This window comes from Phacochoerus africanus, chromosome 1, assembly GCF_016906955.1.
Source record: "Phacochoerus africanus isolate WHEZ1 chromosome 1, ROS_Pafr_v1, whole genome shotgun sequence".
Classification (NCBI taxonomy): domain Eukaryota; kingdom Metazoa; phylum Chordata; class Mammalia; order Artiodactyla; family Suidae; genus Phacochoerus; species Phacochoerus africanus.
The window spans coordinates 58,870,742-58,896,660 of record NC_062544.1 but is presented as its reverse complement, the minus strand read 5'-3'; the positions used below and the strand labels follow the sequence as shown (position 1 = coordinate 58,896,660).

General features: G+C 40.8%; 1 protein-coding gene across 2 annotated transcripts in view; it reads left to right on the top strand.

Annotated features, from left to right (window-relative positions):
- The window catches only part of SPEF2 (sperm flagellar 2), a 174,072-nt gene that overhangs the window by 86,474 nt on the left and 61,679 nt on the right, over positions 1-25,919 (top strand). For both annotated transcript variants that reach the window (XM_047767236.1, XM_047767225.1), the window contains exons 19-24: positions 561-734; positions 6,142-6,216; positions 14,189-14,337; positions 19,160-19,287; positions 19,371-19,509; positions 23,928-24,065. In XM_047767236.1, coding sequence (XP_047623192.1) covers positions 561-734; positions 6,142-6,216; positions 14,189-14,337; positions 19,160-19,287; positions 19,371-19,509; positions 23,928-24,065 — 803 coding nt within the window. The remainder of the gene's footprint in view (positions 1-560; positions 735-6,141; positions 6,217-14,188; positions 14,338-19,159; positions 19,288-19,370; positions 19,510-23,927; positions 24,066-25,919) is intronic.

The following is a 25,919-nucleotide window of genomic DNA, read 5'->3' as shown; positions in this document are numbered from 1 at the left end:
TTATTTTCCTATTCCAATATATCAGCTACTTCTAGACTGTTAGTTTTACATTTGGCACCCCCTTAACAAGCCTTTCTACCAACTACATACACACACAAACATCATCATCATAATCATCATCATCATCATCAACATCATCATCATCATCATCATCATTATCATTGTCATCATCATTGTCATCAGCATCATCATCATCATCATCATCATCATTATCATTTTCATCATCATTGTCAGCAGCATCATCATCATCATCGTCATCATCATTATCATTGTCATCATCATTGTCATCATCAACATCATTATCATCATCATCATCATCATCGTCATTGTCATCATCATCATCACCATCAGAGGCAGGGGAAAAAGCATTTCTAACTCAGCAGAGAAGACTTCAGATCTTAGCTTTAGGGACTGGATGGTTGAAAGGAAAGCCCTAAAACATGAATTTAGCCTTAACTGAGTAAAAGCAATTTTATATTAATTTAGGTTTATCTTTGTTCAAGTGAAATAGTAGTTGTCTGGATTCGCTAATAAAGGCCCTTATTATTATCCTTTTGAAGCGAAAAAAAAATCAGAAGAAAAGGAAGCTGAGAAAAAAGAAGAATTTTCTCTGCCTGAGGCTACACCTCCCACACCACCTGCCCCTCCTCCTTCCGAACCAGAAAAAGAGAAGGAAGCCCATCCTCCGCATGAGCGGTCCAAAACTCCCACTGCAAAAGGAAAACCCACATCAGGTGATTGACCGAATGATTTATAATCCTGTTTGCTCGTTTCTTATTTTCACTTAGAAAAGAATTCTTAATTACAGTAGCAGTCCATATGTCTAGATTCAGGCTTAGAGTGCCTTCAATCACAGGAAAGCTCAGATGGAGGGGAAAGCGGTAGTGGCTGAGAGCAGGGCTGGCACAAAGCACAGGTACTTGACTGTGTGGGTGGGAAGCCAGAGTCCTCACACCCAGATCTGCTGATTAGAACAAGACCACAGATGAGAGGAGGGAGGCACAGAGCATAAGCAGAAGGAGCTTAGAGCAGATCAAGAGGACAGACGTCTCTTGGCTGAGCAGTAGATTTGAATTTATGTGAAGAGTGAGACCATCTTAAGAAAATGAGATTTAGCATACCCAGCTGTCCATAAGAAGAATGGTACAAATCAATAGAATTCATTGGAGACTAGAATTTGCATGTAACTGTTAATCTTCAGTGCTGTGTGATTATCATCAGCTGGAAACAAGCACCTGACACCTCAGTAACCGTGTACATTTATAGTATATAACAGACACAGATGGAGTTTGTGTAGAAACTGCATTTTAGCTTGTTCTTTCTAGACCCTTAACCACTAAGGACCATTAGGTAGCAGACAATATAATGACAAAGGTAAAATGCTCAATTGTTGAAATGTGTGATAGCGGAAGAATGCCAGGTTCAGTTTGGTGCTATATATAGGAAACAAATGTGGCTGTAGGGTCCGGTTTTAGCTTTGTAAGTAGCTGGTTGTGCAGTTACACAAGACTACCTAGGTGTTCTTGATTTAGAATGCATTTCTAAACTCCATAATCTTTCTGCTTCATGGAGATTCGAGATGGGTCTGAATTTTTAATTAAATTTATTTATATTAAACAAATACATTTGAAAACTTTACTGTCATATATTTGGTCCATTAAAGACCATTGTATTCCAATAAAACTGGGCTTAACTAAAGGCAAAATGTACAAATTCTAAAAAAAAAAAAAAATTATCGTATGAACAATAAACCTTAAAACAATTAACTAAACATACACACTTTTCCTGTTTAAAAAAAAAAAAATCAGGGGAGTTCCCGTCTTGGCTCAGTGGTTAACGAATCCGACTAGGAACCCACAAAGTTGCGGGTTCGATACCTGACCTCGCTCAGTGGGTTAAGGATCTGGCGTTGCCGTAAGCTGTGGTGAAGGTTGAAGACACAGCTCCGATCCCGTGTTGCTGTGGCTGTGGTGTTGGCTGGCAGCTATAGCTTCCATTAGACCCCTAGCCTGGGAACCTCCGTATGCCAAGGGTGCAGCCCTAGAAAAGACAGATATACAAAAAAAAAAAAAAAAGTCAGAGGTCTGGAGGACAAATGCAAAACTTAAAAATGCTGTTTAGGAGTTCCCCTGGTGGTTCAGCAGGTATGAACCCGACTGTTATCCATGAGGACTTGGGTTCTATCCTGGCCTCGATCAGTGAGTTAAGGATCTGGCATTGCCGTGCACTGTGGTGTAGATGACAGACTCAGCTTGGATCCCGAGATTCTGTAGCTGAGGTGTAGGCCTGCAGCTACAGCTCTGATTTGACCCCTAGCCTGGTAACTTTCATATGTCGTGGGTGCAGCCCTAAAAAGATAACAAACAAAAACAAAAGCAAATAAAATGCTGTTTAGAACTGGGAAAACAGTTTTCACAGAGGCTCAAAGGGAGCCTGGAATTACCCAACTAGGCTTTGGCCTCCCCTCCCTTTTCTCTCCTTGGCCTCAACATCAGGAGTGTCTGTGTATTTGAGCCATTCCCTGAAACAAATCTTTAGCTTTTCTGGTTACAACACAGTTCAGTCTTTAAGTTTCTTAAGTTTGCCTGTGAATTTAAAATTGTGTTCTTGAATGCTATGCACTGGAGGAATAATAAAGCTATTGTTGCTTCAAAGAGTGATTGTATCCGTCTCTTTTTTCCCACCAAGGGCAGGGCTAGTGCCTGATCTTTTAAAATGTGCAGAGTTAATCCCCACCCAGAAGCCCAATTACTGCCTTCCATCTGCAGCACATATTGGAAGGTGATCTTGGCACAGGGAGCCACTGATGGGGCAACAGAGCAGGCTGCGCTGCCCTTACAGCTTAGGGAAGCTTGGACTAGTTATTTTAGGGAGCTTGGATTAGTTATTTTTGCATGAATAACAATTTTTTTCCAAAGAACACATTTTAAGAATTGAAACCCTGAGGCTTCTGAACAAGTCCAATGCAAATATCCAATCATCTTCTTTAAAAGCAGAGAAAAAAGAAGAGAAAAATTTTTTACTAAAAAAAACAAAAAGAGGAGAACTAGGGTAAAGAAGGAGGCACAGTATACTGAGTACTAACAGTCATTTTGTGCAAATATAGTTGTACATTGTATCTGGGTCTTTGACCTGAAACAGACTGTCAGATATTTCTTCCAAAAAGATAAGTTTATTTAGAATTAGAAGAGAATTGGAAGTTCCCTTTGTGGCTCAGCAGTAATGAACCTGACTAGTATCCATGAGGATGCAGGTTCCATCCCTGGCCTGACTCAGCGGCTTAGGGATCTGGCATTGCTGTGAGCTTCGCTGTAGATCACAGACGTGGCTCAGATGCTGTATTGCTGTGGTTGTCGGGTAGGCTGGCAACTACAGCTCTGATTCAACCCCTAGCCTGGGAACTTCCATATACTGCAAGTGCGACCCTAAAAAGCAAAAAATAAAATAAAATAAAATAGCAGAGAATTGTACTGCAGGGTCTGCAATCATGAGGAGCCATGTACAAGTCCCTGTATGGCCAGGGAAGGGGAATGCTTTTATAGAGTGAAAAGGAAGTTGGGGGGACAAAGTAAATGGTGCTTTTCACTGGCTGAGTTCTTGCCAAGAAAAAAAGAGTCTTTCTTCCCCCTGTATAGACAATGCTATCCTCTTAGGGCCTAAGAGCTCCCCATTCTGGTCTCCAAACTCTATAATTGTGGTTTCTGTTTATTAATGTTCTACAGTTCTGCATTTTATATCTGCTTCAGATGCAGTTGAGATTAAATTTGGAAAGCTTCAGTTATGTTCCATTAAAGGGTTAATGACCAAGTACTAATGTCAAATTTAATTTAAATGGCAGAATTGGGGAGTTCCTGTTGTGGCACAGCAGAAACGAATCCGACTTGGAAACATGAGGTTTTGGGATCGATCCCTGGCCTCGCTTAGTGGGTAAAGGATCCAGTGTTGCATGAGCTGTGGTGTAGGTCGCAGACATGGCTCGGATCTGGTGTTGCTATGGCTGTGGTGTAGGCCGGCAGCTACAGCTCCGATTGGACCCCTAGCCTGGGAACCTCCATATGCCATGGGTGTGGCCCTAAAAAGACGAAAGACAAAAATAAATAAATAAATATTTTAAAAAATAATAATAAATGGCAGAATGCAATTTAAAACTGAAGTTCTGAGTATGGCAAAGTATAATAGCGCTATTCATGCTGCTATTTAAGGATGTATTTAAAAAAAAAAAAAAGAGAGTTCCCGTTGTGTCTTGTGGTTAACAAGCCCGACTAGCGTCCATGAGGACGAGGGTTCGGTCCCTGGCCTCACTCACTGGGTTAAGGATCCAGCGTTGCTGTGAATTGTGGCGTAGGCTGGCAGCTACAGCTCTGATTTGACCCCTAGCCTGGGAACCTCCATATGCCATGGGTGTGGCCCTAAAAAGACAAAAAAAAAGAATATATTTTGACATTTCAGAATAAATTTTTGGAAACAATTTTTAAAAATAGTCAGAGTACATACTACCCCCAGCAGAAATTGGGCTTGCTCACAATACTTTATAAGTTCAGATGTCTTAGGTGTCTGTTTTTACCTTTTCTGTTGCCTTTTGCTACAGTTTAGAGCTGCTGGTGACCTAGCAGCTTAGGATTCGGCAGTGTCACTGCTGTGGCTCAAGCTCAATCCCTGGGGCACAGCCAAAAAATAGAAAAAAGCAGAAAAAGATCATTCCATTAAAAACTACCATTAAAAAAATAGTTGTTTACCCAGAATATTGTCATTAAAACAACTAAGAGTATATCTAGACTTTTTATTAAGCTTATTTCTAAAAAAAAAAAAAAGGCAACGAAAAGATTTTATTTATTTATTTATTTATGAATGAGTTTGGTGTTGGACTATTTGGATGTTTAAAAGTTCTTTTTATAGAGGTTAACAAAGTTTCAAGATTGATTCTTTCCTTCACTTATTTCAATGGAATCTTGGTTTTTGGATCTGAGATGTTTAAATGTAAGTGATGTGAGCTATGCATTTACGCATTCTTATAACTATCACTTCTAAATACAAAGAATAGGTCAGACAGTCTTTCCATCACAGGCGTTTAAATTACCCCATATGTGTATTCTTCCAATGAAGGAAAACAAACAAACAAATATAGCCCAGGACAAAGAGATTGAATTTATTTGGTGAATTATGTGGGATGTAATGATATTTTCAAAGAACTAACTATTATTTGGGACATCTTATTGACCCTTAGGTTATCAGTTTCCCATTTTCCCCTTTCCACTGTGTTTTTAACTAGATTCTGGGGAATCCAACATATATATATACACACACCCAAACCATCCTTTACAAGTTTTTTGTTTTTTTTGTTTGTTTGTTTGTCTTTTTGCCATTTCTAGGGCTGCTCCCATGGCATATGGAGGTTCCCAGGCTAGAGGTTGAATCAGAGCTGTAGCTGCCGGTCTATGCCAGAGCCACAGCAACGTGGGATCCAAGCCACGTCTGCAACCTATACCACAGCTCACGGCAATGCCGGATCCTTAACCCACTGAGCAAGGCCAGGGATCGAACCTGCAACCTCATGACTCCCAGTCGGATTCGTTAACCACTGAGTCACCACGGGAACTCCTGCATTACAAGTTGAAGTCAATGCACAATAGAATGTAGAAGTCCCAAGGCAACCAAACATGGGTTCAAGAGAAGTTCAAGGATGCACCAGATCAAAACAATGTGGTTATTTAATGCTTCTCCAAGGTGATTGGGTATCATTTTTATTACAGATCCAGTTGTCTCATTGTATAAGGATCATTCCAGTAAATTATATCCAAATGGAGCCATCTGCGTCAAATGGACTTATGACTAACTGTTAACACTCCTCAGCTATTTTGCATTAAAGAGTTTACAATCAAATTTACTCCCAAATGTTGATAGTAAACTGAGGACTCAACCTCTCAGTGTGACAGAATAGAAGAGTACTATCAGGGTTGTGATTCGAGAAGTTTCAATCCGTAGCCTGCCTTCAGATCGATTTTAACTCACAGTAAAGGCCTGAGCCATTTAACGCAGGTCACAAATACAACTGTTTGAGAAATAACATTTGATTGCTTAAAATCATAGCCCAGGGTATTGAAGAAACTCATCAAAGATATTTATGTATTGAATTTTGTTTAGAACCCCCCCATGGTAATCGAGAATCTCCTCAGGAAGGAAAAGGGAAGAAAAGTGAAACTTCACCCAAAAGAAAAGGTACAGATCAAGATAGATGTGATTAAATATAATTCTGCACTGTATAACTCTCAGTTGAAAATAGCTAGATTTGTGTAGTAATATGCATTGACTACTCCTCTCGGATATTTGTACATCAGCCCTTGACAAAAAAAAAAAAAAAAAACAGAACCTCAGTCTTCCTGCAGCCTGGCTCTTAGCAAAAGTCCTCTTGAGAAAACTGAAGCTTGTGGGGAATCATTTAGAAAATATCTAATATACAGAATTCATTATAGATAGTATAGGTGCTATCCTTGAGTTAAGCTATGCCATCAGAAATCTACGTACTAAACTATATTTTCTTGCCCCCCACCCATGGAATTGCTTTCACTGATAAGCACTTTGATGTAAAGCTCTCAATCTAACATAGCAGTGGAGGTGAAGCTTTCTTTATACCAATAATAACAGGATATTTTATTTTCTGAAGGGATATTATGCCCATTACATCATTCAGTGGCCCCTATGTGAAATCCTAGGTGGGAAATTTCATTCAGAATTTTCCAGGGACTGGAAAATCGTTCTTGCTCTGAGCGGCTAGATAATTAGCACCTCGAGGTGATAGCAATTCCTTTTCTATTTTGGCTGTCTAGAAGTTCAAAACCAAATTAATATCTCAGATTTTAGTATCTGGGCAAGGACATCAGTGCTTTCTAATTCCTCTCCTGGTTTTGACCTTCTGCGTCAGATTGTATTTTTCCTGACCCAGAATTCATTTACGGTGGTTTTTGTTTTTTTTTTCCTATTTTCATTTTAACTATTTCTCTGAAATAAGGGGGATAAAAGTTCTTTAAATAATTGATAGTTGGTAGAAGAAAATACCAGGCTCTAAAAAAAGCGTATTAAATTGAATGGTATATTGTATGTTGAAGCTGCAAATAGCAGCCAATTAAGAGAGGATTGGAATGCAATTATGGACACATACAGTTGACTTTTCCAGGGTCCGTGGAAATAGAGCTGTCATGAAGTATATACCTTGTTTAATTTTTCATTATAAATAACCAATTAAAGTAGCAGTCCTAGAGTGTGCAATGTTCACGAAACGATGGCTAAAAAGGATCTTTATGTTGGCATTCCAAAGATACAGAACCATGATTCTCAAAGAATCTCACTATTCTCTTATTATATGACCTTATAGTTTTATATAACTAGTGTCATTTGGTGAGTTAACACTGAGTTGAAAATTTTAGCTAAAATTTTGGCTATAATTTATGTTCTGTTCTCACCTGTTTACAAGCAGGAGAATAATTTTCACATTTACATTATGCATGTGTTGCTTTCTTATTGTGATCAGCAAAAGCAAAGGAAAAATCAACATAGAATCATCAAAAATAGGAATTAAATATAACCATGCATATTAGGGTACCGAATCATCAAGTTACATAATAATGTGCATGTTTTAAGAGTGTCCTTAGATAAAAGTATACGCACTCCAATAAACCATGAGCAAAAACAAGATCAATCAGTGAAATATATGTTCATTGAAGTCATGCGGTTAGCTCAATTTAAGTAACTGAAAGGACTTTAAAGCATTTTTTTGCTTTTATTATTGTTTCTATTTCCATAAATTCATTTTCTGTTGTGTTTAAAACTAGTGGAAATTGGTGAACTTTCAATCAAGTTTTAAAAGTCTTTCTGTTACATAAACATGCTGTTGTTGTTTTGGCGTGTATAGCAGAATTTCCTTCATCAAGAGGAAGTCTAAATGATTTTAATTCTTAATATTTGGAACACCATTGTGGTGAACACCATTGATCGGTTGTCTGTTTACTTCATAGGCTCTTTGGTGCCAATTATTTTAAAAGCATGTCTTATGGTTTGAATAACCATCTCCTTTTCTCTTCTTTCAAACTTATTATTTCCTGCTGTTGACATCTTTGACTCATTTCTATTTTTCTTTGCATATTAGTTCAATCCCATCCTTTCTCCCCAAAAATATTGACACTGAAATGCCATTTACAACTCTATTTATTTATACTTTAAATATTTCTTACTATCTTCAACATTTGCCACTATCCCATTTTATTCCTTCATTAAATAAGGGCTTTTCAACTCTGTGACCTTACCTAGAAGGTGTTAATTAGGAGCTAAACGGAGAGTTTTCTTTAATCAATCAACTTCAGAAAATGCTGTGTTATACCAAATTAAAATATTTCTAATTACAGGAGATACATATCTATAGATCTTTCCATGTGTCTCTCTAAGGCCATGGGAGACTGTGGAACATCCCCAGACATTGTGGCTGCAGCATCCTCTCTTGGGGGAGTGGACCTTAGGACTAGAATTCTGTGGAACAAATGTTTGGAAATCATGTCCTCTTCAGTTCTGTTGGCCTGCCCGTATATTAGCATTGGTGCTGTTCTAGTGCTAGCCTTCTGATGTGACTTACATTTTAGGTGCTATCAGGCCACTTAGCAATAGATGCAATGTCAATGTTATATATGTTAAAGATATTTAATTGGAAGGACTTGGAAGAACAGAGAAAAAAAAAGATGAAAGTGAAATGAAATTGAAATACCTAGATGCAACTACTAAAGCAGTGGCTCTTAAAGTGCAGTCCTGAACCAGCAGTACCTGCATCACCTGGGAACTTATTAGAAATACAAATACTTGGTCCTACCCCAGACCTACTGAATCCGAAACTCCTGGAGGGCCCCAGCAGTTTGTGTTTTAATAAGCCCTCTATGGAATTCCGCTGATCACTAAAGTTGAAGAAGAACTAGTATAGTTCTGGAACCAAAGGCTTATTGCACTATGCTAGCCATTGGACTATCTGAAACATTGCTATTTCCAATGCATTATTTATAATACACCCTCTTCCCCAAAATATTTAAGTTGGATAATAATTTAGAGCACAACAGGTATATAACAATACTTTGAAATAGATATAAAAAGCCCAGAGATATTCTAAGATTAATTTCTAAGGTACATTTTTTTATCACCTAGAGCCTTGACAGTATGTGGTACCATGTACAAGGTCTGAGTAGATTTTATAGCAAATGCAAAATGTCTTTCATCTGAAAATTGATGCTAGGCATCAAGAAGTTGATGATTAATTTACAATCATGGTTCAGATAGCAAAACTCAACAATTTTATAATATAATTTATAATCATAATAAAATAATATAATTTATAATTTTAACAACACACTACATAGTACCCACCCTGTGCCAGGCACTATACAAGATAGTTTTCATCTATAATCTCACTAAATCCTCATAATCACCTCTGAAGTAGAAATGATCATTTCCTGCTTCAAAATGAGGGAACTGAGAGTCAAAATAGATAAGGTAGTGTTTTGTTAATAGTAATCATTAACCTATGAAAAGGAAAAGCTAGAGCATCTTCACACTTTGTAATCTACCCGCTGTGTTAACTCTCAGCACTATCGCTCCCCTTGATTTTGCCTTAATACCATTACCTGATTTAAATGAATTAAATAATATTATTTTGTACTCTTAAGTATAAGTCTTTCAATAAAGTGATTTCTCAGACAATAGTTTTTAATAAATTTGTCATCCTGAGTAGAAAAATTAAATTGTAATTTAATTGCAATGCAATGTGCATGGAATACAGTCTTAAAATGAACTTATGAGCCAAGTCAATAGTATTAAAAGAACTACTCTTAAGCATACAGATTTCCAAGTATCAATCTAATGAACACTTTTGAATATGAATCATCAATAGACACTAAGTCAATAAAGTGTGACCGTCAAGTGCATGGGCTCTGGAGCCAGCCTGCCTGGATGAAATTCTCACTCTGCCATTTACCATCTGAGTGACTTAGGGCAGGTCACTTGACATTAGCAGGCCTCAGCTCCCTCATATGTAAAACGAGGCCATAAAAGTAATAAAGGTAACTTCTCTTGAGTTCCCATTGTGGCTTAGCAGGTAATGAACCCAATTACTATCCATGAGGATACAGGTTTGATTTCTGGCCCCACTCAGTAGGTTAAGGATCTGGCATTGCTGTGAGCTACAGTGTAGGTTACAGATGAGGCTCGGATCTGGCGTTGCTGTGGCTGTGGCATAGGTGGACAACTGCAGCTCCAATTCAACCCCTAGCCTAGAAACTTCCATATGCCACCCTGTGGCCCTAAAAAACCAAAAAAAAAGTAACTCCTCTGTGGCTATTGCAAGGAATAAGTAAATACACAAAAAGTAGATGGAACAGGATCTTGCTCAGAGTGAATACATATGGAATGTAACTTATTGGCTCCAGACCGAATTATTAAAGACTGTGGGTAGAATGGGGAATCTATAGCAAAGTTTGCTTAAGGACTTCCCAAAGCTTTCCACTGTATAATCATACTAAAATTGTTCTTTAGTATATAGTTATACTAAAATCAGTTCCGATAGGTAATCCCAGATCATCAGTCCTCATTACTTTATGGTTGTCCACATTTCCCATCTCCAGCTCCCCAGAGAGTAACAACATGAATGCTAGGACACAGAGCAGAGGAAATATTCCCCAAATAGCTTCTCAGTAGAGATTTAAAGAATGAGCTGATTCATGTTCCATCACTGGCTTCTTACTTGACACTGACTCCCTTTTCTTCCTGGCCACGTTGCTTCAGAGCTAAAATTTTCATCTTATCCAAGGCATCCTGAGTCACTACTTCCTTTGTCACTGTTTGCAGCCAGGTGGCCATTACCACCATGTGTTAATAACAAAGAGCCCGTTTTTTGTTCTTTGGCTGGATGTGGAGTTGATTTTGTTTGTTTTTCTGAATCAAAGCAGGAAGAAAGCCATCATTGTTAACCAATATTCTAGCATCTACCTAGTGAAGCTCTTAATTAAATCAGATACTAGTAGGAAATATTTTAGGACTGAAAAGTAATAATAATGCCTTTCTTTAAAAAAAAATCAGAGGACATTCCATATCTTTTCCTCCTTCCTACAATCTTCTCATCTTCTCTTCCTATACTCTTAAGGGCCAACTTAATTTGAAAGTGCTGTAGTTTTCTTAATGTCCTCTCATCAATTGATGAACTTTATTCTTATCTTTACTGAGTTCCTATGTTATTTTCTTTGCTGAAACCTGTAGTTTGGTCGTTTCAGCTTTGACAGATAACATCATTAAATCAACCCCATGTCCTAAAATTGCACTTTTTCTTTTGACCTTATTTTATTTGTACTTGCTCTAGTTCCATGTGCTTCTGTGTGATACCATTAGGTTCTTATATCTGGACCAAAAAAAAAAATGGCTAAAATATATCACTACCATGTGCTAAGCATAGATTATCCTCCATTCTTTTTATGCATGAAGAATAAGGACACTGAGGACTCAAAAATCCAACTTCCAAATGAAAACAAATATCTTATTAGAAACTGAAGCCTTCATATGGTTGAATAGGTTTGTGACATTTAAGATATTGATAGAGGAATTCCCATCGTGGCTCAGCAGAAACGAATCTGACTAGTATCCATGAGGACGTAGGTTCGACCCCTGGCCTTGCTTAGTGGGTTAAGGATCTGGTGTTGCCATGAGCTGTGGTATAGGTTGAAGACGTGGCTCAGATCCCACATTGCTGTGGCTGTGGCATAGACCGGCAGCTACAGCTATGATTCAACCCCTAGCCTGGGAACCTCCCCATATGCTGCAGGTGTGGCCCTAAAAAAAAAAAAAGACAAAGAAAAGAGATGTTGATAGATTTTATTCAAAAGTGACATCTATTTTCCCTCACTGTGACATGGATACATTTTTATTCATTCAAATCTTTTTCCCTTAGCATTTTCATTGTTAAAAATTATATAAAATTAAATGAAACCAAAGCATACACTCCAAATTTATTCTCTGGCTCTCTTAGTTTTCACTGAATGGTCATGATAGGTAAGAAAAGGAGAATTTCATTCCAATCTCACATTTATAATTACAACATCTCCCTAGAAATCCTCCTTAGGATAATTCATTTTGAAGTGGCTATAGAGTTATCACTTTTATTTCACCAGAGATTCAGGTCAGAGAATAAAAAATTATTGCGTAGAAAAATATATCAAATTATGAACATTTTTGGTTTATTGCCTGAACAAAGAAGTTCTGTGTCTAGTCACTTATGATGGAGCATGATAATGTGCAAAAATAGAATGTGTACATGTGTGTGTAACTGGGTCACCATGCTGTACAGTAGAAAAAAATTGTATTGGGGAAAAAATATTTAAAAAATAATAATAACAAAAAATAAAATAAAATAAAAATAAAAATCTGGATACAGCTTTAAACAGCATTAAACAGTAGACAACAAAACTGTTTAAATGTATAAGTAGAAGTCACCTAAGCTGTCCACAAGGCATAATTGAGAATTCTCCCCCTACTTATAATACATATGTTTTAACTGGTCTAAATGTGGAAGATTATTTACTTTTCTAAACAGCATTATCATTCATTAATACTCATAAAAAGAAATATATTTGGAGGAAAGAAAGTGCTGCAAATTCCATAAGCATCTATAAACTGTATCTGAAAGCTTCATAAGTAATCTGAGAGTAAGGGGATTTAAACTGAATGAATTTCTAAACTATAATAACTTTGATCCTTTAAGGAGATATTGGTGCTTTCTTCTTCTTTTCTTTTTCCGGGAGAACCTGGGGCATATGGAAGTTCCTGGGCCAGAGCTGCAGCTGGGGCCTGCTCCACAGCCATGGCAATACCAGATCCGAGGTGCCTCCGGGACCCACGCTGCAGCTTGCAGCAACACTGGATCCTTAACCCACTGAGTGAGGCCAGAGATCAAACCCGCATCCTCATAGAGACAATGTCTGATCCTTAACTCGCTGAGCCACAAGGGGATCTCTGAGGAAATATTGGTGCTTCCTGAGTTTAGGTACTTTGATTGGTCGCAAGATCTTTCAGACCATAAGGGTACCACTTCACTGGTCTGGATTCCCCTCTCGATATCCTCCGGATAGTGGAGCACATGTCCCCTCTGGATTCTGAACTGAAATGAAGCCTCTTTCTCATCCTCTTTCCCCACCTCCCTCTCTTCCACTTCTTCCTCCTCCCTCCTCTCTCTTTCCTTTCTCTCTTCTTCTCCCCCCACCCCTTCTCTCTGTCTCTCATGCCTTAATTCAGTCAAACTCATAGCAAAGCGGTTGCCTTCATCCATACACACCCTGACTGTAGCAAGAAACATAGCTGCCCACTCAGAAACCCTGTGTCTCATCCAGGGAATGTGGGGATATATGTGGGGATGTGCAGGAGCTCCAACACCCCTCCCCTCCCCTCCAGCCCTTACTGCCTCCAGCTGACTCTTACAATAGGGTCCTTTCTCCCTGCTCCTTCCCTGGGTTTCAAGGAACACCCAAGAGCACCGCTCCTGTTATAGCTACGCTCTTTCTCATTCAGGGTGAAAGTTTCATTTGCCAGTCTTTGCAGTAGGAAATGAAATACCCTTTTATCTGGAGTCTAAACTTTGTAAAAAATCATGTGTTCCTTGTGGAAGCAAGGACAGAGATGAACATAAAATATCAAGTTCCATAGCTAATTTGACAAGAGAAGTATTGCTTTAAAAAACAACAACAACAACAAAAAAACTACTATTGGGGAGTTCCCGTCGTGGCACAGTGAAAATGAATCCCGCTAGGAACCATGAGGTTGTGGTTTGATCCCTGGCCTCACTCAGTGGGTTAAGGATCTGGCGTTGCTGTGAGCTGTGGTGTAGGCTGGCAGCTGTAGCTCTGACTCCACTCCTAGCCTGGGAACCTCCATATGCTTCAGGTGCAGCCCTAAAAAGCAAAATAAAAAAATAAAAATAAGCTGCTATGGGTATTCTTTGGTTAATTTGGGGAGTGTAGAGAATGAGATTTTTTTTATTATTTGATAAGGTTGCCCAAAGTTGCTTAAAAAGTAGTTAATGAATTGCCTGAATTCACTGGCAGTCATAGATTTATTCATCCACCAGAATCTGGTCCCATTCATCTCCTTGTAATGGAATGGTTTACTATGCATGTTTAAGGTTCTCCTAGAGGAAAATCGCCAGGTGGGAAGGCGCCAGTAAAGAAATCACCCGCTGACTCCACAGATGTGTCACCTGTTCCTGTAGTGCCACCCCCATCTAAGCCAGGATCAGAAGAGTGGGTGTTCGTGAATGAACCAATTCCTGAGGTATGGCAGTTTCGAGTCCAGCTAATAGAATCTATTCTTTGTCCTCTTTGTAGTGATTTACACCATCATTTGCACCATCCAAAAGGCCTTTCATAGCTTGTTTTACATATAAATACACACACACACACATATATATCTGAGATGATCTTTTGAGAATATTCATTGAGGCACGTCCCATGCTTTCTCTATTCCCTGGAGTTTCTGAGTCATGCTTTGAGCAGCTGTTGAGTGCTGCAGTCAGAGGAACAAATGGGTTTTGTGAGGACCAATTTTTGTCCCCAAGGACAAGCAGAGATGCAGGTTCCTGGAAGAATGACTCCCCGAGAACACATATTCAGCAAATTACAGCCCTCCAGCCAGGTCCTCATACCCACATCATAATGCTTTCAAATGAAGGTTTAACCCCTGACCTTTTTGCAATAGAAGGAAAATTTTGTTTTGTTTTGTTTTTTTGTTTTTGTTTTGTCTTCTTGCTATTTCTTGAGCCGCTCCCGCGGCATATGAAGGTTCCCAGGCTAGGGGTCCAATCGGAGCTGTAGCCGCCGGCCTCCACCAGAGCCACAGCAACGCGGGATCCGAGCCGCGTCTGCAACCTACACCGCAGCTCACGGCAACGCCGGATCCTTAACCCACTTGAGCAAGGGCAGGGACCGAACCCACAACCTCATGGTTCCTAGTCGTATTCGTTAACCACTGCGCCACGACGGGAACTCCAGAAGGAAAATTTTGATGCTAACTAAACGAATAAAGGAACAGAGAGCTGTCTGGTCTGAGCTCTTTAAATGGGTCCCCAAGTGTCAGGCAAGGAGATGCCCAGGTGAGCCTTGGAAGTTCCATTCAGTTCCTTCTTCTCTGACAGCTGCAAAGCTCGGATGCCCCCAGGCCAATCTGGCTGCTTAAATAGATAAAATCACCTTGGAAACCTCACACAAAACAGTCTTTCTTTCAAACTTTTTAAAAGACAAAGATTTAAAAAAAAAAAAAAAAAAAGACAGTATCTTCTCAATTTCAGTCCTCTGTGGTTTCTTATTCTTATAAACTCTCAGCCCTGACCATCTGTGCCAGGCATTTGAGACCCAATCATGAATTGCAGTTATCATTGTATGTTCCTAGGGTAATGTCTCACTTATCTCCCTGATTAAATTATAAGCTCTTTGGGCAAGGATAGGAACATGTGGGATAATTCCCTGTATTCAATACAGAATCGAATGCAGTGAAGAGGATATTAGCGATTCTTGACAGGGTTCTGATGAATTCATTAGCACTGAGGGTGAAATTAGAACAGAAAATATTTAAAAGTGAGACCATTACATGATGTAATTATGGGTGTGTGTAATTAATAGCACTCAGCCAAAGAGCAGCTACTTTAAAAAATTATATATATATATATAATTTATATAGATATAAAATACAGAATACAGAAGTATTTCTTGGGAAGGAGTTGAAATTAAAATGATATTATTTGGCAGGACTTGTAGAGTGAGGGGCAAAAATATTAAAATCTAATCCTTAACTCCAAACCTTGAAGCGCTTGAGAGAAATAAATTCATAGAGGACAAGAGGAAAATAGAGAACATGAGTGAAAAATAAAGATTCACGCTGAGATAGGGTACCAGCTTCCATTGCAGATCTTCTAGCAGTCAGGACCTGGCAGAAAACAGATGACAACTTAAGGGGAGTTGAATATATATGTGTGTATATATATATATATTTCAATAAAGGACTATGTATCCATATACAGATGGGCAATAAATAACGAAACCTACAAGGATGAGGTTATTACCCCCAAACAAGGGATAGCCAGGAACTATTATGGCCCCTAGTCTTGAGAAGGCGAGGACCAACCTGGAGCAGATTCTGGGACCTCAAGAAAGCCTGTGTGCCTGTGTATGGAGAGGGCTATCTGCCAGGGGCTGTGGCCTTCCCAGAGGATCCAGCCACCCACAATGGCCCAGCATAGAGGAGCAGGGAAGCACATAACCAGACCTCATGCCCTCCCTGCTCTCACATCTCTTGCCCAGAAGGTGGAGGGCAAGGGAGTTTCCTGAAGTAGTTCAGTAAGTTAGCCTCCCAGGGCGCTGAGTAGGATGAGAAATTGGTTTGGAGGGACGATGGGAAGGTACACAGCCTGGATCGCTAGTTACACAAGTGAAACCATATAGAGAACACCTTTTGCTACAACTAGAAGGAGCCTAGAACCTGGAAACAAAGCAAACCACAGGCTCTACTCTAGCCCTTTTCCTCTAAGCTTCTCACACTTGAGCTGCAGAGCTTACATGGCAAGGGAGGGGGAAGGCAGGTACCTAGTTAAATAAATTCGAATTTCAGATAATCAATGAAAAAATGTATATATATTATGTACACATTATATGTGTGTGTGTGTATACAGGCATCCTATACCTTACCTGGTAATCCCAGGTCCAGGCCCTCCAGGGGCCCCAGATGTACCTTACCTCAGTAGGCCTTTGGGAGGAGACAGAGGGAAAGAGAGATAGAGAAATTGCTTCCATACCTGGCTCTCTCAGGTGGAGTCAGCAGCCAAGTTCGAGGAGAGCCTGGGACCTTCTCCCTTTTCTGGCCACCAGGGAAGGTGCAGAGAAAACCAAGGAGGCAATCATGTGAGAGATCTTTGCTTTCCAGCTTCTGAAGCTTTGGAGTATATTTGCTTTGGCTACCAATTTCCTTTTATGCTCAGTCTTCTCCAAAGAACGGAAGACTATTTAATTGGAAAGGATAGGTCTGAACATCTAGTCACATCGCATAAAGTTCGAATCCCCAGACACAGAAACATTATATCCCAGAGACTGAAAAAACCTACAGATATGAAGTCATCAATAAATCATAGAAATCACAGAGGATCCAGGAGAATCTGGAAGCCCAGATGTGGGCAAATGCCTAAATGTTTAATAGAAGGTGGATGGGATTTAGTAGCATTTAAGACCAGTAATCTAGACATTAATCCCTGACAAAATCTGAAGGAAATGATTAAACACATGCCTTCTGAGCACTTACAAAATACAAAACGATCCCTCAGAGCTCAGACAGGTCCCCTAGGCTAAGCCTTGCTGAACTGGCCTCTTTCTTTTCCTTGTTAGCAAAGTCGGGGCAGGAAAGTACCATAAACAGAGTATATCTTGAATTCAAAATAGTATTTCTCAGTGAAATTCTTGCAGATAAATGAGAGCTGACAGTAGGATGTTAAGTCAATAAGGTCCATTCTTCAGTGGTAATTCCCCACACACAGGGTGTAAATTAATGGCTTGAAGTCACGGGGATGGAGGCTTAGTAGAGGGCTTACTAAAATGATCTTTGGCATCACTCTGGATATACATTTTGTAGAGAGATCATGAAAAACTTGAAACCAGAGGGGGAATCTAGGTTTGTTTGTTTTTTGTTTGTTTGTTTGTTTGTTTTTTAAAGGTATTAATGTCAGAGGAGCATTAAAGGAATTGTAATTTTTTTTTTTTGGTCTTTTTAGGGCCACACCCACAGCATATGAAAGTTCCCAGGCCAGGAGTTGAATAGGAGGTGTAGCTGCTGGCCTACACTACAGCCAAGTAACACCAGATCCGAGCCACATCTGCAACCTACACACAGCTCATGGCAACACCGGATCCTTAAGCCACCAAGCGAGGCCAGGGATTGAACCTGTATCCTCCTGGATACTAGTCTGGTTTGTTTCCACTGAGCCATGACGGGAACTCCAGGAATTGTAAATTTTTAATTTAGATAAATGAATACTTGAAGATGGTTGGATGTAAAATCATGGGTCTTTAGAATTTGATGGAGCCATTCCATCTAAAAATGTAACCGATGATAAAATCAGGTTCAAATGAGTCTACACACACCCATATTCACATTTGTTGAGTACCTGTTCTTTGCCAATGCTGTACTAGATGCTGGGAATATGAAAATAAGCAAGTTTCATCCTGAATTCCAGCCTACCTCTCCTCACTAATGTCTTCAAATACTTAGCAGGCTGTCATAGGGAAGACGGCACGAATGTAGCCTCTTCCTCTCCAAGGGGCACAGCTAGGGCTTATACATGGAAACTGCAGGAAGGCAGAGTTCTGCTCAATGAGAAAGAATTTTCCACTAACCCAGGTTGTGTGACCCTGGAGGGGGTTGCCTTGAAATGCCATGCTTGATGCATGAGTGAGGTCCACAGAGAGAATGGCTATTCTTCTCTGGATCTCTTAGCATTTCTTAGAGAGGAAGTTAGCCCAGATTTTGGAGTTCCCGTCATGGCTCAGTGGAAACGAATCTGACTAGTATCCATGAGGGCACCGGCATGATCCCTGGCCTCACTCAGTGAGGCAAAGTGTGACATCTGTGACCATTCAATTCATTCATTCAATAAATATTTCTTGAACACCTACCGTGTCCCAGACCCTATGGGAATTATAGGAAAAACTGAATAGTGGTGAATTAGACAACCGTTCTTCCTGGTTTTATGAGACTGCTATTCTAGAGGTGAACATAGACAAATAAATAAGCAATTACAATTAATGTCATCAATACTCTAATGGGAGAAGTACAGGGTGCAAAAATGGAACTTCAGAACTTCAGAGGATGTCCTTACAGGCTTGTTGGATCAGGGCAGGATTTCTGGAAGAATTGTGTCTGGGCTGGGACATGAAGAATGATTTGGAATAGGATTTAGCTGGGGGAGCAGGAGGAAGGAGGAGAAAAGTTTCACAGAAATGCTTTCAGTAGCTGCAGTTCCGTCTTGATCTTCTCGCTTTGTAGTGCCCTTTTGACTCAATTATTCAGAAGAATTTTCACTTTGAAATTATGATTTTTGTGCTTTACCATTTAACAGGAAATACCCTTATTTTTAGTACCTTACTGGAAACTGATAGAAAATTCCTATATAAATTCCATCAAAACAGTACTCAGGCACCTGAGAGAAGGCCAGCACACCGTGCTTGCTTACTTATATGATACCAGGTAAGTCATGTTTCCAAAGTTACAACTGCGTTGTTGTCAGATGTGACGTGGAAGCTCCATCTCATTCTCCAAATCCCTTACAGAACAGGTTTCCAGCACTTTCTAAGGCGTCCGGACCACAAGCAAAATTTTGTGTCTCAGTGGCAGGCTGATTTCAACTCTCTTCCTGATGACCTGTGGGAAGATGAGGAAACGAAGGCGGAACTGCACCAAAGAGTGAATGTAAGGGAATCTGTAACCTGCTGGGCCAGGGTCGCCACACTCTCATATCTTGTAGTGAAAAAGCCTAATCCATCCCCTTCTTATCTCTTGGGGTGGGAGGATGAGGAGGGAAATGGTTTGAACACTTACCTGCCAACTTTCAATAGCAATGGCTCTTCTGCACTTTGAGTTCCAAATGGGAATGTGGTGGCCGATGCCACCCTATTCCAATGCCCATGTTCTGGAAGGAGGAGCCAAGGCCAGCACAAGAGCATTCTAGGCACCTGTTATGTGGACTCCTTACCCCTTTGTTGGGTCATGTAAGGGTGTCCAGGGCTGGTATTAAGTATCTTTGAGGCAGCTTTATGGTTGGTTGATGTCAGGGAGCAAGGGAATGAGGGAACATCACAGAAAGTCTAAGGTGTTGCCTCCATTGAATAGATCCCTTGAGGGAAGGTACCAGGTCTTGTACAGACATCTTTGTTATCTCCAGCAAGCAGAGTGCCTGGATTATTTTCATAAATTCATAAATGGAGTATATTACCCTGATGCTTTAGAAAAGGTCCTCTGGAGTTCCCCAAATGGGTTAAGAACCCAGCATAATCTCCGTGAGGATGCAAGTTAGATCCCTGGCCTCACTCGGTGGGTTAAGGATCCAGTGTTGCTGTGAGCTGTGGTGTACATCACAGATGCATCTCAGATTCCACCTTGCTGTGGCTGTGGTGTAGGCTGGCAGTGACAGCTCCGATTCGACCCCTAGCCCAGGAACTTCCTTACACCACAGGTATGGCTATAAAAAGGAAAAAATTAAAGAGAAAATAAAAGGTCCTCTGATGTTCTAGAAGCTGACTTCAGTCTCTTAACCTTTTATCTTTCTGGCGTAGATTTGCAGAGCCCCCTATCCTGTCAGGGGAATTCTTTCCCTTGCCATTCACTAACCTTAAGTGTAGGCTACTAGTAGCCAAATCTGATTATAATCTCAATATTTATTTGTACAACCAAAAAATTGCCATCTCTATCCCATGCCCCATTTATCTGTTCTGTCAATATTTACTGAGCATCTATCATGGTCCTAGCACTGCTCAAGCTTCTGGGTGCAACAGTGAACAAAAAGACTCTACCTCATGATGTTAATGTTTTGGAAGCCAGAAGCCAAAAAATAAGCAATAAAGAGGTAAACATATCGTGAGGATGTCATTGGCAATAAGAGCATGTGAAGAAGGAAGGTAGGGCTGGTGGGAAAAGAACACCGGCCTACTTTATATGGTGATTGTGGAAAGGCCCAAGGAGATGGTGATTTTTTATTTTTTTATTTTTTTGTCTTTTTCAGGGCTGCACCAATGGCATATGGAGGTTCCCAGGCTAGGGGTCGAATCGGAGCTGTAGCCGCTGGCCCACAGCCACAGCAAAGCGGGATCCAAGCCACATCTGTGACCTACACCACAGTTCACGGCAACGCTGGATCCTTAACCCACTGAGCTAGGCGTCCTTATGGATGCTAGTCATATTCGTTTTCCTCTGAGCCACGACAGGAACTCCAAGAAGGTGATATTTGAGCAAACTCAGGACAGGAGTGATTGCTTGAGCCATGCAGATCGGGGAAGGAAGAGTGTATCAGGCATAGGGAAGAGCAAAGGCACTGAAGGGGGAAGGATGCTTGGTCTGTGTGAGGAACAGCAAAGAGCCTGGTGTGGCTGGAGCAGAGTCAGCACAGGCCAGAGTGGTTGGTGATGAAGTCAGAGAGGTCCTAGGGGACCAGATTACCCGATGCCTTGGAGGTCATTATCAGGCTATTGGTGTCCACCTGAATGAGAGTTGAAGGCTTGCTTCTAGTTTAAAAAGAATCTGTCAGTAAAACAAAATAAAACAAACAAACAGAATAGCTGAAGAGCATTCATCCAGCTGCGAAGCTGTTGAAATGAAGCAAAGGGGTTATGGTGACGTGGATGAGGCGGGTGCTGGCAGGTTTAATCTAGGAGATATTGCATTAACAAATGTCCTAGGAAACTGAAGAATTTTACCTGTTCTTAGACATTCCCCAAACAGGAATCCTTAAATATATCTGCCTTTTCTGTCTCTTTATCCCCTATTTTTTTTCTTTTGCTTTTTAGGGCCATACCCACGGCATATGGAGGTTCCCAGGCCAGGGGTCAAATCAGAGCTACAGCTGCCGGCCCACACCACAACCACAGCAACACAGTATCCAAGCCGCATCTGCAACCTACACTACAGCTCACAGCAACCCCAGATCCTTAATGCACTGAGCAAGGCCAGGGGTCGAACCTGCAACATCATGGTTCCTAGTTGGATTTGTTTCCACTGTGCCACGATGGGAACTCCTCTTCCCTATTCTTAATGCCAGCCCTCCTGTAAACCCCTTCCCCATAATGGTCAGGTGCTTTTTGGTAGAATGGGAAGGTTTTTAGATTTTTAAAATATCTTATGTGGATTTTTTTGCTCATTCTAAAAGCACCACCTGTTTATCGTATTTCAATTGGATATTTAAAAGAAGCAAAATTTAACATGACAAATCCATAATCCCATTTGCCAATAGTTAACCTCTTTATTCCTGGGCACGGTCCTTGTTCTTGGCTTCAGTTCAATCCTAAGAAGTTAATGGAGAGGTTCTGCTATTGTGTCGTCCTCATTTTACTGTTAGGAAACCAAGCCACAGAGACACTGGCCCTTGCTAGGCCCTCACAGTGGGTTAGGAGCAGAATGAGAACTAGAAACAAAGCCCCAGGCTCCTGCTTCTGTAGTTTCTCCTCTGCTGCATTCCCCCCTCATCTTTTTAAAATGTATAAATATTTGATAAGCACAAGCCGGTACTCACTGAATGTCTGAGACAGCATATGTGGAAAGACCGTGGCGCTCTCAAGATCAGCTCTAAAATAATGGTGTATAGTTCTGATACTTAGCATACAGCTATACAAATGGCTGGGATGTTTTCCTTTCCTGCACAGCCCCCACAAGACAACAAACCAAAACACGAAGTGTTCCATTAACACAGCATCGCAGAAATACAGTCTACTACAGGCACTGGAATCAAACTACATATGTTCAAATTCCTGTCTCTACCACACTGAAACCATAGGCAATGATTTAACCTCTCTGGGCATCACATTTCTTCTCACAAACTTACCTCTTGGTTATTAATGGTGATTAGTGAGGTAATCACAATGCCCAACACATAGTAAATTCAGCAAATTATGATGATTATGAAAACTGTCAAGTTTTACTGGACTACCTCTATTTTATTAATGGGATTTTTATTTTTTTACAGCCACACTTGCAGCATATGGAAGTTCCTGTGTCAGAGGTCGAATCTGAGCCACAGCTTCAACCTACACCACAACTACAGCAATGCCAGAACTTTGAACCCACTGAGCCAGGCCTAGGATCAAACTCAAGCCTCCTCAGCAACCTGAGCCACTGCAGGCAGATTTTTAAACCACTGTGCCACAGTGGGAACTCATATTCATGGGATTTTTATTAAACAGATATTTTATTGCTATGAATAAGATTATGATAGTTTTCATCGTTGAGGAATGATTGTGTGCTAAATACTGTGCTAATTGTTTTACATGCTTAGGCTAACTGTAACACCTCCAAAGGGTAAGTAATATTCCCATTTTATAAATAAAGGAACTAAGCCCTAATCTAGTGGTGTCTATTAAGTCAAGACCACAGGCTCACATCCTGGCTCTGCTGCCCACTCACTGGGTGGCTCTAGGAAAAATAACTTCTCTGTGACTCAGTATCCTCATCTGCGAAATGAAGATAATAATAATGCCTAAGGTTTTGGTGAAGCATTAGATGAGTCAATGTAAGTGTAGTTAATTTTTATTCTGACACATTGACACACATACAAAGGTATTCTAATCATTATGGCTCAGAATCTGGTAAGTGGCAGGGCTGGATGTTTAAAAGTTTGTTTGTTTGTTTGTTTGTTTAACTGCTAGCTTTGTAGTACAAAGCTTATTTTCAGACAATCCCGTCAAGCTCAGACACCATTTCTTGGTGAAAGACATGTTCCACTCATGATCAATTAACAAGCCTATGCCCTTTTATTCAATAAAGCTGTGTATTTCTCTCACCACCCAGATCCCCATTTCTTCAAAAACTCCCTGAACAATCTTTTGGGACCAAACAAATCTTGTGAGGAAGGATTGGAAGACATGAAACATAGGCACGAATGACATGAACTGCAGTGGGTTTGTGGTAGACATGGGCGTAGGGGGTCTTAGGAAGGGAGGACTTGACCTAGAGTAGAAGCAAAGTGAGTATTTGTTGAGCAAAGAAAGAAAATACATGAGTGCTTTAGGTCTACATTTTCTTCAGGAACATTTTTCGGATAGGCAAAGGATTTTAGTTTTACTTCACGGAGGTCCTCTGAGCTGTGAGGCTAAAGCCTCCCAGCGCTGTTTCTCTCTGTTCAGGATCTACGGGACCGCCTGTGGGACATCTGTGATGCCCGCAAGGAAGAGGCGGAGCAGGAGCGTCTGGACATCATTAATGAGAGCTGGTTGCAGGACTCAACAGGAATAGCAATGAACCATTTCTTCTCCCTAATGCAGGTAAGAGCGGCCGGTCACGATGACACAGACTCTTCCCCCTACAGCCACTCCTGGAACCGCTCCTCTGGGAGTGTGAGGGACCATTCAGGGCTCCTTTTACCCCCAGAACTCTGCCCAGCCTGAGCTCCAGCCTTCCAAGGAAGTTAGCTGAAATAAACTATGTTGGTCCCCACCAAGCAAGCACCAGAACTGAGAGCATCCCAAGCAACAGCTCACCAGCTGTTTCCAGGTGGCCTTGAGATATGGAGGGGGCAGCAGAGAGGGTCATGGACAGCCAAAGTGACCTGGGAAGACAGCCCTGATGAAAGCTTGGGCTGATCAGACTCAGTGGGCACTTGATTCCTGAAAATTTGTGTCCAGGTTGGAAAAACAGACCGTTTGTCAGAACAACCCAATCAACTTATTTTTGCAGCCTGTTACAATAAAGAATTGCACTGGACAAGTTAAAGAGACAGACATTGATTTTATCCCAAGATACCGGTAACAATAGGGGAGAAATCACGAACCAAGTCTGAATACCCAGCTCTGCCAAGAATAAGGGCTGGAGAGTTTCTAAACTCTCCAGGGGCGGGGTGGGTGTCATGCTCTCTTGGTTGGTCTCACCTAAAGGAAAGGTAAACTTTCTCTTCTTAACACAGGTAGTTTTACAACTTGGAGCAGGGCGTCTTCCTAAATCAGGCTCCTCTCCTCCCAGAAGACCTGGACATAAGGGTGCCATTTATTTTCACTTCATATGCTTACATTTCAAAGAGAAGCTTCCTGGGTCCTTGAGAGAGACCCTTCTGGTTTCTAAAACCCACAGGAAGATTTTGAAAAGATTTACATCTCAAAGAGACAGAGAAGGAACTTGCAAAGACAAGTTTCCTAAAGTAAATACTCTAAGAAAATGGGGGTTCAGAAGCCTGGAGTTAGGAAGAAATCTGTCTGTAGTTTAGTCACACTGAGGGAATATGAAGGTTGTCTTAGCTCAGCTGTGTCTACATGAGTATTTTCTCCTAAGAAAAAAGCAGTAAGGATAGAGTAGAAAATGTTACATTTCTGGTCTTGAACTGATCAGCTTTCAGGAGGCGTTACTGCAGAAAATGAGAGTATTTAGCTGACAATCACCAGAGCTAGCTTATAGTAGGTGTTCAATAAATCCTTGCTCAACAAAGTTCATCACCATAAGAAAATGTGGTATACATATACAATGGAGTACTACTCAGCCATAAAAAGAATGAAATAATGCCATTCACAACAACGTGGATGCAACTAGGGATTATCCTACTACATGAAGTAAGTCAGGAAGAGAAAGGCAAATACCATAGGATATCACTTATACGTGGAATCTCAAATAGGGCACAAATGAACCTTTCTACACAACAGAAACAGACTCATAGACATGGAGAACAGACTTGTGGTTGCCAAGGGAGCAGGGGGAGGGAGTGGGACAGACTGAGAGTCTGGGGTTAGTAGATGCAAACTCTTACCTTTAAAATGGATGAGCAATGAGGTCCTACTGTGTAGCACAGGGAGCTATATCCAATTTCCTGGGATAGACCATGATTGAAAATCATGAATGTGTATTTATATGTATGTACGTATATGTGAGTGTGTCTGTGTGTGTGTGTGTGTGTGTGTGTAACTGAGTCACTTCTCTGTACAGCAAAAATTGCAGGGGTGGGGTCAATGTATTTCCAGCCTTCAAAGGGGCAAAGCCCTGGTTGAGGGACAGGCTGGATCACAGGAGGCAGAGACCTGGGAGGTGGGAGCAGCCTCTTTAATTGCTAGCTCTGGGATCCGGGTGGGAGCTACAAAGCATGGGTTGTGCAGAGGGTCAAGGTGAGACACCCAGCAGCTTAAATCCACCTGGGT